Genomic DNA, 12,794 nt, shown 5'->3' on the forward strand with positions numbered 1-12,794 from the left:
CATCCATGCATTTAGACAGAAATAAATGCATAAATGTTTTAATTAATGCACAATTGTTAATCAAAGTTACTTATAATTTACATTTATGTATGTATTTATTTATTTATGTGTGCATTCATATATTTATTTATTCATTCATTCATTCATGCATTCATTCATTCATTCATTCATTCATTCATTTATTCATTCATTCATTCATTCATTCATTTATTTATTTATTTATTCATTAATTTATTCATTTATTTATTCATTCATTCGTTGTTCCCAATATGATAATGAGAGGAGGCCAGTAGGCTTGGAAACTGACGTGGAAACTGACGTTCAGACATTTTGCAATCAATCCAGAGCCTTCATGATACTGATGTAATGATATGGCTTCGTATGAGATCGACAGCTTATTGCTCTCAGGTTGTGGCCAGACGTCCTCTTTTACCCGGACATTCCGAGACCTAAAAAATGTTGGGATTCCAAAATTGTCCGGGATTTTGCGTCATCGGATATTTGTGTTTCTGGGTCTTTCACAAACTCGTTTTTACGCCCTTACAAGTTTTGGAAAGGGTATCTCCCTTATGTTCCACCCTGACTAGAGAGAACTGTCTTAAGTTGACTGCCCTCCCAGTGTTGCCAGATGCACAATAATGATCCTCCAAAAACGATCATTTTTGCCTAGGAAAAGTGATAGCCCGATTAGTGTCTCCGCTGCGCAAATTAAAAGCTGTGTGTGTTTTGTGCCACTTAAACTAGTTCTAAAGTATGCCAGGGGGACTCCCGCAATATTGAGATTTCGGAATATTGGCCTTTCGGAACACTGGGCCGTCCCCAGAGTGCCTACGGGACTTTTAGATCTGACACAAGGTAGGCTACCCTGAGAGATTAGAGGGACACGTTGTTTTTGTTCGCATTTCCAAAGGCCAAAACTTTGAAAGTTGCCAGCTGTGAATTAAACAGACCCCACTCCCAACTCAATACATCAGAAAATACACATATGTCTTCTCCAAAATAAATGAAGCTGCTTGCAGTTAGCTAGCTATCTATCGCTAGTTATGATGACTAACTATCTAGTTGAGAGAACATCCCCTAACAGTTATGGTTCATGGCAACTAGTATTATAACCATCAGAAGTACATAACTAGTCCAACAAATGTGTTAATGTTAAAATCAAAATGTTAATGTTACCGTCAAAATGCTAATGTAACTGTTTGAAAAATTGAGCTATCCTAGCTTCTAGCGATAGCAAACACCAGCTAGTTGCCAGGAGCTTAACACTGCATCAATGTTGAACAAAACGTCCCAAAATGAACTTTATATATTTAAATCTTTGTAGCATTTTGTGAATGGAAAGCCTACTCCTGAGTATCCCATGGTATGCATAAAGCACAACCTGAGAGCAATAACCTGGCGATCTGATACAAAGCCATAGCATTAAATCAGTATCATCAAGGCTCTGGATTGATTGAAAAATGTCTGAACGTCAGTTTCCACGCCAGTTTCCACGCCTACTGGCCTCCTCTCATTATCATATTGGGAACAACGAATGAATGAATAAATAAATGAATGAAAGAATGAATGAATGAATAAATGAATGAATGAATGAATGAATGAATGAATGAATGAATGAATAAATAAATGAATAAATATATGAATGAATAAATAAATACATACATAAATGTAAATTATAAGTAATTATTGATTGACAATTGTGCATTAATTAATACATTTATCCATTTATTGCTGTCTAAATGCATGGATGTGGACATTTATTTATTTATTCATTCATTTGTAAATATGGCAGGTTTGGTCCTCCATAGTTTAGTGCGATGGGGGTATATTCTCGTTAGGCTACTGTAGCCTATATAAAGGAAGGCATTGCAACGGGAAAATCGCCTGAATCTCTTCTCATTTGTGCTGCACCTGTCACGTCTCTGCGACCCACCATGTTGGGCTTCCACCACACTTCGAGACACGCTGCCGTTGGGGGTAATTATTATTTTAGGAATTGATACACATGACAGTGCAGTTTAAGGATAGGTAGGCTAGTGGTAGTAGCTGGTAGTGATGGATAAAGTTTTCTATAAAAAACAAGTGAAGTCTTTCATTCTCACTTTCCACCCTAAAAGAACTGAACTATGAATTAAAATGGTTAACTATGATCGTGAACTATTCATGTTTGCTCGTGAACTGTTCATGTTTACTTGTATGAACTTTTAACTATTTAAATGTCATGAAAGGTGTGGACTTGTAGCCTACAACACTGTCAGTCGTGCAGCTGTTGTGCCGATATCGTATTGTCTCGTCACATGATCATATAGAGATTACAGAAATTACCCAGAAATCATTGCAAATCTGAATATGACGAAAATACCAAAGAAAATAAGAACGTATTGATTTAATTTAATTGTTTTTTAATCGTTTCTATAGTGTAAGTTAAGCATATCATTTTGTTGTAGATTGCTACTTTTTCTCCCACAAAAAAATACCTACCATGATGAAGGTGTATATATAGCATTAGACACAGTCAAAATATTGTTTATCTGCTGACACCTGTTGCATTTGAGTAGTGGCAGCTGGTGGAAGAGAAGAAATCGACTGTTGTGGAGGAGAGATAAAGCTAATTACGATTTCCATCGCAGAAAGACGTCATGGGGTAGCTTGTCTTTCAGGACTTAAACCGTTACTACCCCTACTGTTCTGGAAGAGAATTGTTTTCAGCACCCACAGCCGTTGCAGTACTATAAAGGGACACAAATGCTAACTAGTACGTACTATCCGCCCGCCCGCCCACTGCCCGACCATCCGACACGACCGTTTTGTGTACTATATAAGGGCCTTAAAGGCATTTGCATGGTTATCCAATTCACCTCGTACGACTTCACGAGAGACACGCCCTTTCTAATCTGATGATTGTACGACTCACCTATACCTGCATGGTTCTACGAGGGGCTGTGGAGATTACCAACGGTTTATTATGATGTTACAAGGCCATTACATCATCAACAACAAACTATAAAATAAGAAATAGTTTGTTTTTATCCGTGTATTTTCAGTTAATGATCAGAGGCTGTTGTTGTGAAATGAATTACTAACGACAATGACCAAGCTCGCGGTTATTGCCGAATATTTTCTTTTATTATACCACACAAACAGTCTGCTTTTTTACGTCTACAATTCAGGTTATTTTACAATTTAATCATTTACACTGAATGCTCTGCTAACTCAAACACAAAGAGGCTGTTCGAAAACCAAGAAATGTTTTTATTATTGCTGTAATTAGACGACGTCTCCCTATGCTTTATATGCGGCGAGAGCCACGATAGAGCAAGGAAGAAGGGAGATGTCGGTTTTCCTCCTGCATCGCCGCTGGTGCCCTTCATAGTTTTTTTCATTTTTACAAACTTGTCCCTGATCTTCCTCCAACTCCTAATGCACTCCTGGACCTCCAGCCCCAGGTTTCCAGCGAGATTTTTTAAAAACGGAGGTGCTGTCATAGGGAACGAAACAGGAAACGTCATTTTAGCCAGGGGTGTCGGACAGCTCAGATCGGATAGTCGGATCGGATAGTGAGAAAATTCAAGCGGTGCTCCAGAGGCCATCCGACACCCTCGGATGGCTCTCCGAGGTGCTCAAAGGTGTGGTCCCACTTCAAGGAGGGCGTTTAAAGGCGTGCCTCGTGAGATCGGAGAGCACGATCGGATAAGCATGTGAGCGCCTTTAAGGGTGGACGCTGGATCCGGCCCGAACGCGTACATATGCCTGACAGATATCACCTATAGCGCCACCTGTTGGTGGTTGGAAACTTCACTTTGTTTCCACACCTCGCATGTGACTGAACCAATTTACACACACAAAACACATAAAAACACACAAACACACTGACAACCATGACTCATTCTGTGCCAAAACCTACTGAACAGTTCGGCGGTCATATTTTGTAACGCTTTGCGTTACGTTTAGTTTGGATGTACATTGGTGTTCAACAAAAACCGACGTGTGAATTACCTTCATCAAACGTGTTTTTGACACCAAGAGCACAATGATTTGCTTAATTGCACGAACAATTTGAGGTGCAAATGATCTAATAGTTTTAAGCCTCCAAAACTTTGCTATGACCTCCCTTTTGACAAGAGAGAAAACTGGAAATACTATTTACAAACAGGTGACTTTTGAAGCTGAGCGTTTACTGGCTACTGTAGCTTTGCGTAAACGCTGTCGACGTCGCTTGAATAAGACGTCATAAAATAATTGCCATATTATCTAGGCGTATGGGTAGGGTCAGTCTCTTGGCGTCCTGGATAGCTTGTGCTCGGTTGTAGTCGTAGTGCTGTCCCTAATGCAGAGATGGCGAAAATGCATTTGATCTTAGCCGCATATCTCTGTATTGTTTATGGGGTTAGTGTTTCCGTTACACACGACGCTTGGCGTGTAGGAACTTGATCGCAGTAACGACGTTTGGTTTTGAAGATCTAGAAGCTGACGTTAGTTCAACACGTGGTACGGTCGCATGTATGCTACGTCAAGTAAGTGCATTTTATAGTGTTATCTTTAAGATATGCTTTTTTAGATTTGCAATGTGGCTGGATTACAACCAAAATATGTAACTAAACGATGTTCTTATATGTATGGTTTGGCGCTTTTGTAACAATGCATAAAATATTCGTCCCATGTTTTTTGTTTGGTTGAACTCTTTAAGTTCTGTGTTCAATATGAAGAAAAGCCAGCTTATGCAACAAGTGACTTTCATAATAATTCAATGTAATGCATTTTTAGTTGGTGTTAACGTAGTATTGCATGACACTAGTTTATTTTTTTTTGTTGCAGTTGAGTCGATGGCCTGCACGAGGTTAACAGCGCTGCACTAAAGCCAGGTAACTTGAATCTTTTCTTTGTTTTTGTGTTTATGTAAACTTTTGCTTTGGCAATCTCAAACGCATGTTTAGTGATGATACCTAAACTGAAAGCTGGAATTACCGTCAGATTGTTCAGTGTTGATATTTCAGGTTCCTGAATGCTGTATCTAATCAGCATAATAGCTTGAAGCTGTTGGTTGTATTCTAAATAAACAAATATATATCTTTCACAGGCCATAAGCATGAATCCGACAAACATACTTGGAGCCAATGCTACTTGCTGGTGAGTACTTACTGCCCCTCATGATATTGCAAAGCTTTATGCTTGACCTTGTTGATGATGAAACCCTAACTGAAAGCTGGAATTACCGTCAGATTGTTCAGTGTTGATAATTCAGGTTCTGAATGCTGTATCTAATCAGCTTTATAGCTTGAAGCTGTTGGTTGTATTTAAAATATATATTTCTTTCACAGGCCATAATCATGAATCTGACAAACGTACTTGTAGCGTATGCTACTTGCTGGTGAGTACTTGCTGCACGTAATGATGTTCCAAAGCTTTATACTTGATCTATTTGATGATGAAACCCTAACTGAAAGCTGGAATTACCGTCAGATTGTTCAGTGTTGATAATTCAGGTTCTGAATGCTGTATCTATTTGGCTTTATTGGCTGAAGGTGTGGGTTGTATTTTAAATATATACGTTTTTCACAGGCCAGAAGAATGAATTCTGACAAACATGTATGGAGCCAATGCTACTTGCTGGTGAGTACTTGGCCTCATGATATTCCAAAGCTTTATGCTTGATTTATTTGATGATGAAACCCTAACTGAAAGCTGGAATTACCGTCAGATTGTTCAGTGTTGATAATTCAGGTTCTGAATGCTGTATCTATTCGGCTTTATTGGCTGAAGGTGTGGGTTGTATTTTAAATATGTACATTTTTCACAGGCCATAAGAATGAATTTGGGCAAACATATATGGAGCCAATGCTACTTGCTGGTGAGTACTTATTGTGTTTCATGATATCCCAACACTTTATACTTGATCTATTTGATGATGAAACCCTAACTGAAAGCTGGAATTACCGTCAGATTGTTCAGTGTTGATAATTCAGGTTCTGAATGCTGTATCTAATCTGGGTTATAGCTTGAAGCTGTTGGTTGTGTTTAAAATAAACAAATATATTTCTTTCACAGGCCATAAGCATGAATCCGACCAACTTACTTGGAGCCAATGCTACTTGCTGGTGAGTACTTAATGTGCTTCATGATGTTCCAAAGCTTTATACTTGATCTATTTGATGATGAAACCCTAACTGAAAGCTGGAATTACCGTCAGATTGTTCAGTGTTGATAATTCAGGTTCTGAATGCTGTATCTAATCGGCTTTATTGGCTGAAGGTGTGGGTTGTATTTTAAATATATACGTTTTTCACAGGCCAGAAGAATGAATTCGGACAAACTTGTATGGAGCCAATGCTACTTGCTGGTGAGTACTTGGCCTCATGATATTCCAAAGCTTTATGCTTGATTTATTTGATGATGAAACCCTAACTGAAAGCTGGAATTACCGTCAGATTGTTCAGTGTTGATACTTCAGGCTCTGAATGCTGTATCTAATCGGCTTTATTGGCTGAAGGTGTGGGTTGTATTTTAAATATATACGTTTTTCACAGGCCAGAAGAATGAATTCGGACAAACATGTATGGAGCCAATGCTACTTGCTGGTGAGTACTTGGCCTCATGATATTCCAAAGCTTTATGCTTGATTTATTTGATGATGAAACCCTAACTGAAAGCTGGAATTACCGTCAGATTGTTCAGTGTTGATAATTCAGGTTCTGAATGCTGTATCTAATCTGGGTTATAGCTTGAAGCTGTTGGTTGTGTTTAAAATAAACAAATATATTTCTTCCACAGGCCATAAGCATGAATCCGACCAACTTACTTGGAGCCAATGCTACTTGCTGGTGAGTACTTATTGTGCTTCATGATGTTCCAAAGCTTTATACTTGATCTATTTGATGATGAAACCCTTACTGAAAGCTGGAATTACCGTCAGATTGTTCAGTGTTGATAATTCAGGTTCTGAATGCTGTATCTAATCAGCTTTGTAGCATGAAGCTGTTGGTTATATTCAAAATTTTAAAATATATATTTCTTTCACAGGCCATAATCATGAATCTGAAATATACTTGGAGCCAATGCTACTTGCTGGTGAGTACTTGGCCTCATGATATTCCAAAGCTTTATGCTTGATTTATTTGATGATGAAACCCTAACTGAAAGCTGGAATTACCGTCAGATTGTTCAGTGTTGATAATTCAGGTTCTGAATGCTGTATCTAATCAGCTTTATAGCTTGAAGCTGTTGGTTGTATTTAAAATATTAAAATATATATTTCTTTCATAGGCCATAATCATGAATCTGACAAACATACTTGTAGCCAATGCTACTTGCTGGTGAGTACTTAATGTGCTTCATGATGTTCCAAAGCTTTATACTTGATCTATTTGATGATGAAACCCTAACTGAAAGCTGGAATTACCGTCAGATTGTTCAGTGTTGATAATTCAGGTTCTGAATGCTGTATCTAATCGGCTTTATTGGCTGAAGGTGTGGGTTGTATTTTAAATATATACGTTTTTCACAGGCCAGAAGAATGAATTCGGACAAACATGTATGGAGCCAATGCTACTTGCTGGTGAGTACTTGGCCTCATGATATTCCAAAGCTTTATGCTTGATTTATTTGATGATGAAACCCTAACTGAAAGCTGGAATTACCGTCAGATTGTTCAGTGTTGATACTTCAGGTTCTGAATGCTGTATCTAATCGGCTTTATTGGCTGAAGGTGTGGGTTGTATTTTAAATATATACGTTTTTCACAGGCCAGTAGAATGAATTCGGACAAACATGTATGGAGCCAATGCTACTTGCTGGTGAGTACTTGGCCTCATGATATTCCAAAGCTTTATGCTTGATTTATTTGATGATGAAACCCTAACTGAAAGCTGGAATTACCGTCAGATTGTTCAGTGTTGATAATTCAGGTTCTGAATGCTGTATCTAATCAGCTTTGTAGCATGAAGCTGTTGGTTATATTCAAAATTTTAAAATATATATTTCTTTCACAGGCCATAATCATGAATCTGAAATATACTTGGAGCCAATGCTACTTGCTGGTGAGTACTTGGCCTCATGATATTCCAAAGCTTTATGCTTGATTTATTTGATGATGAAACCCTAACTGAAAGCTGGAATTACCGTCAGATTGTTCAGTGTTGATAATTCAGGTTCTGAATGCTGTATCTAATCTGGGTTATAGCTTGAAGCTGTTGGTTGTGTTTTAAAATAAACAAATATATTTCTTCCACAGGCCATAAGCATGAATCTGACCAACTTACTTGGAGCCAATGCTACTTGCTGGTGAGTACTTATTGTGCTTCATGATGTTCCAAAGCTTTATACTTGATCTATTTGATGATGAAACCCTTACTGAAAGCTGGAATTACCGTCAGATTGTTCAGTGTTGATAATTCAGGTTCTGAATGCTGTATCTAATCGGCGTTATAGCTTGAAGCTGTTGGTTTGTGTTTAAAATAAACAAATATATTTCTTTTACAGGCCATACGCATCAGTCCGAGAAACATATTTGGAGCCAATGTTGGTGAGTACTTACTGTGCTTCATGATATTCATTCATGGTGTGCTTCACCAAGTCTTGTGATAAACAACTTGAAAATGGCTGGAATTTACAGTTGACTGGTCAGTGGTGAACGTCTGGTTTTCTGAACCTCTAGCGGTGTTACCAAACTGGTTCTTGTGATTGATGCATTTAAAAAAAAAAAAAAAAAAAAAAAATGTTTGACTGCAGAAGGGTTGAACAAGGTGAGATTTGCTTTGCTAAAGCTTTATACTTGATCTGTTTAATGATGCAACCCAAAGCTGGAATTACCGTCAGACTGTTTAGTGTTGATTCTCGGTTTTCTGAAAGATAAGTGTGAATTTGTCTTGCCTTCTAGTGTGTGTCCTTCTTTTCTAACCTCCTGTTTTTTTTTTTTCTTTACAGGAAATGTGTCTGCATCCCCTGATGCGTGGTATTTAACTCCATTGGATGATTTGGAATGCTGTGGTTGACCCTACAATAAATTGTGATTTGAGGAAATTTGTAAATGTGTCCTTTTTGTTTTGCTGTTGCACTAAAAGGCCTTGTCTGCTGTTAATTTGGGCCCACTATTTGGCCAAACGATTTCATTACAATCATTTGATTTAGCTTAAGTGTGCACATACAGAGCTTTCTAATTTAAGTTGTGGTCATACTGCATAGAGTTTTGAAGCTATGGAGGACCAAGAGGCCAGGCAGATTTTTGAGTAAATCCTATGAATGTGATGAAGGCACTATCCTCTTTCAGTTCCATTGGTAGTGTACTCTGCATTGCCTTAATCCAGTCTGGTTTACTGGTGCAGAAATGCATGTTAACGTTCATCTAGCAGTGACTTGAGCCTTTGCACTGTATGACATCAATTAAATGTTGAAAACAAGTCCTGGAAATTCTCTGTTCATGTTGCTGCAGGGTACCTTGTAAAGAAGCGTACGTAAGGCTAACATGCATATCCTCTTGATTTTTAAGCGGACCAATGTACAAAACGAGCTTTGATTGGTGACCTCCCACACAGCAAAAGGACACCGCAGCGGATCCGCCGCGGAGGTGTCGCGGGTTCCGCAACGGACCCGCGAAACAGACCCGTATCGGGGTCCACTTGCACAGTCTAACAGATCCGGTACGGAGGCGGTAGTGGAGCCCGCATTGGCTCCGCACTGTATCCGGTCCGCATCCGTGCTTACCTCGAGGACCCGCCGTGGCTCCGCACTGAATTCGGTCCGCATCCGTGCATACCTCGCGGACCCGCCGTGGCTCCGCACTGTATCCGGTACGCATCCGTGCATACCTCGCGGACCCGTCGTGGCACTGCACTGAATCCGATCCGCATCCGCGCTTAACACCTTATTACCTCCGCGGAGGTGGAGGTATATTGTACATATTCTTTTGTTTAGTAGCCTAGCCTACATTCATTGTGAGATTATGTGAAAACCTATTCCTGGAGAACCCTGTAGCCTAATGTAGATAATGAAAGTAGGAATATTTGTTTATATTATACCCTCATCTTCAAACAGCATCGAAATAGCCTATATTTAGTGCTATATAATAATAATAATAATAGTAATAATAATAGGCCTAGGACGTTGCAGACATCAAATAGCTTGCCTATTCAACTTCAATGAAATGCTGCGCCACAAACAGTCTAAGTTGTCTCCTTATTCTACTTTGCCCTGTTTCTACAATTTGCATTATATCTGTCCATAAGCACAGCTTAACTATCATAAAATGAATAACTGATGAATGACGAGAAGTGCAATAAAAAAGTTTATTCAACAGTTGATTTAGTCAGGCGATTCGATTTAATAGGCTATTCCGTGTGTGGGGACTCAAGTGCGGACGGCACGGCACGTCTTCTCGTGGCCCGATCCCCAGTCAGATTGAACCACCTTATAATGTGTCGCGTGACCTCAGCCTCCGTAGCGGACCGTGTCAGAGCGTTTTTTCTGACTGCACCTGTAATCAAACAGACAGATTGTATGTTTATGAAAACAAAAAAAGACGACTTACACATAAAACATTCCCAAATCAACACTACACTAGATAACTCACATGGTTACAACACATTAGGCGGGTCCTGTCCCAAGTGTAACCGGTGGCTTGTTCACTCTGCGTTGTGTTGTGCTGGCAAGCGGACACACGACTCTGTTTTGAATATTTATTGTTCTGGAAGACAGCAGTTGACAAGGCAGTGAGAATCCTACCCTCTTCCTTAGAATTAAGAGACAGGGCATACAACCACACAAGCCACGAACAGCAAATACAAACTTAACAGTCTGCCCTCAAAAAGTCCTTCACGAAAACTCGCGAACTTCCGTTACACAAGGCTAGGGGAGTAGCCTAGCCCCACACCAAAACCATACCATAAATGCTAGCGAAACCTAGCATGACAAGCTAACTAAACAAAATGAGTGTACAAACAAATAGGAATATAAACGAAACAATGACACACCTGGAAGACAGCAGTTGACAAGGCACTGAGAATCCTAACCTACAATAAATAACAATAGCATACATAAATATCAATACATTACAATGCTAGTCATTACCAACCTCTTAGCCCCCAAGTTAACTAGCCACAGGCTTATCCTATACCATGTGACAATAGTAAACTAAAACTAATATATAATATGCAACGAATTAAACAAGTCACCACCACAATAATAATGTATAAGTGTAGACCCTGGACCCTCCTGTGTGATCGGCCCCTAAGTAATCTGCTGTCCATCTCGCTTGAAAGACACGCAATGCGGGGCGCATTAAATCGCCGCCAGATGCATCTAGATTATAATGCTAATTCCCTCGAGTAATACGCTAAAATTGTAGCCTAACTACTACTACCATAGCATACAAGCTCATTGACTAATAGTCACCCTACTTTATTGACCGAAAAACCAGTACAAGCGAAATTATCAGCTTGATGTATAGTTTGCATTGCAAACGTGAACATTAACACATTCACTAGCAATAACTTGCAAAATGTTGCAATCGCACCTAGCAGCTACATGCCGCTACCATAGGCTACATATGAGTAACTCATTAAAACAGACCAGACCTAATAACAATGTGTTTTTTTTTAATCACTCTACCATAACATATTCTGCCGAAATTGCTATCCCATTTTAAATCAAATAGCTTCAGCCTCACATGATCATCACATCAGCTAATAGTCTGATGCATAAATGGTATGATACAATATCAAACAATATTATTTACACAGCATTAATATACATGATGATTAAAAAAAAACACAAAGGAAAATGTTTACTGTGAATCTCGCAATATATCAATAAATCAATACACTTACTTAAGAGGGCTCAGCTCAATGGTATAGGCTACTTCAAAGAAAATCTGGAAGCAATGAGAGGCGGCAAATAAAAATTCCACTGATATGGGCTCTGATATGTAGCCACGGCCGTTACAGCCGTTAAGGCGCGTCCGCGTTCGTGGATCCGATCCTGATACTCTTGGCGGAGCCAAAACGGTCCTCAAAGGCGCGTCCGGCCCCCGGATCAGATGTGGGTCCGCTCAGGAGCTGCTGTTCGATAGCAGCATTTACTTCGCCGGCCGGAGGCGGCGCTGATCCGTCCTACGGCATCAAAACGAATGTGACAGTCACGCGGGTTTGGCGATTCGAATGCGGATCCGCGTTTGAGTCTCCTGCTGTGTGGGCTGCTTTTGTTGTCTATAAATGTGCTGTAAGTTGGGTGCTCGCACCCCTTATTTATAACCACAAAGGGCATTGTCAAAGATAAAGACCAAAAGAACCGCATCGGATGTGTCCAAGCCACTTGCTTCACAACATCAATAGGAATACAGGAAATTCTGTCATTGCCGGATCTTCAATACTATCATATGTCCCTGTGACTTCAGAGTGGCAGATTATGCATGGTTTAATAATGAGCTGGCTAAAATGGGTATGAAAATGGATAGCCTGTGTATCTATTGTACTCATGGGTTTTAAGATAAATGGTGATGAATCGAACTTGTAGATCAATCAAGAACTCTTGAATCTATACATTAAAATGCGATACAACAGTGTCCTCTCATTGGTATATGTATGACAAGGTAGGCTCAATGTTGAAAACAAGGAAGTGAAGGAAATTTCTGTCTTCAAGTTTCTATGACATGAGGCAGCCGCGATGAAATGTGAATCAACAAATGTAACTGACCGAAGGTTTGAAATAAATGTGATATCATAGTGACACAGGACTAGTCATTCTTTACACAGGACCAGTAAATATGCTGTACAACGGGACAGTTTGAAGGGCCTTGTACCCATTTC

At 39.5% G+C, this 12,794-nt stretch overlaps 1 protein-coding gene and 1 long non-coding RNA gene across 8 annotated transcripts; one reads left to right on the forward strand and one right to left on the reverse strand.

The window, feature by feature from the left end:
- The first annotated feature begins 4,281 nt into the window (after positions 1-4,281).
- LOC308362816 (uncharacterized protein) lies at positions 4,282-9,015 on the forward strand. 7 transcript variants are annotated; one of them, XM_080835544.1, is made up of 18 exons: positions 4,282-4,514; positions 4,816-4,862; positions 5,078-5,127; positions 5,319-5,368; positions 5,560-5,610; positions 5,798-5,848; positions 6,046-6,095; positions 6,287-6,337; positions 6,525-6,575; positions 6,769-6,818; positions 7,018-7,065; positions 7,261-7,310; positions 7,502-7,552; positions 7,740-7,790; positions 7,986-8,033; positions 8,228-8,277; positions 8,476-8,518; positions 8,920-9,015. In XM_080835544.1, exons 10-18 carry the CDS (start codon positions 6,806-6,808, stop codon positions 8,953-8,955), a joined length of 390 nt encoding a protein of 129 aa, XP_080691670.1. In that variant the 5' UTR covers positions 4,282-4,514; positions 4,816-4,862; positions 5,078-5,127; positions 5,319-5,368; positions 5,560-5,610; positions 5,798-5,848; positions 6,046-6,095; positions 6,287-6,337; positions 6,525-6,575; positions 6,769-6,805; the 3' UTR covers positions 8,956-9,015. The 7 variants fall into 7 exon arrangements, with proteins under 7 accessions (XP_080691670.1, XP_080691671.1, XP_080691667.1 ...); XM_080835545.1 differs by lacking the exon at positions 5,560-5,610; XM_080835541.1 differs by lacking the exons at positions 6,046-6,095; positions 6,287-6,337; positions 6,525-6,575; positions 6,769-6,818; positions 7,018-7,065.
- Positions 9,016-10,394: 1,379 nt separating this feature from the next.
- On the reverse strand, positions 10,395-11,901 carry LOC308377768. Its single transcript, XR_013968954.1, has 4 exons — positions 11,817-11,901; positions 10,962-11,000; positions 10,562-10,675; positions 10,395-10,465 (listed from the first exon to the last, which is right to left on the reverse strand). It is a non-coding gene; the product is annotated as an uncharacterized lncRNA (long non-coding RNA).
- Positions 11,902-12,794: the final 893 nt, after the last annotated feature.

This window comes from Sprattus sprattus (genome assembly GCF_963457725.1).
Source record: "Sprattus sprattus genome assembly, chromosome: 1".
NCBI lineage: Eukaryota > Metazoa > Chordata > Actinopteri > Clupeiformes > Clupeidae > Sprattus > Sprattus sprattus.

Coding starts and splice junctions, on each gene's coding strand:
- LOC308362816 (XM_080835540.1), top strand. CDS start 5,589: ATGGAGCCAATGCTACTTGCTG. Junction 7,066..7,260: donor GGAGCCAATGCTACTTGCTG/GTGAGTACTTGG, acceptor TTTCTTTCATAG/GCCATAATCATGAATCTGAC. Junction 7,553..7,739: donor GGAGCCAATGCTACTTGCTG/GTGAGTACTTGG, acceptor CGTTTTTCACAG/GCCAGTAGAATGAATTCGGA.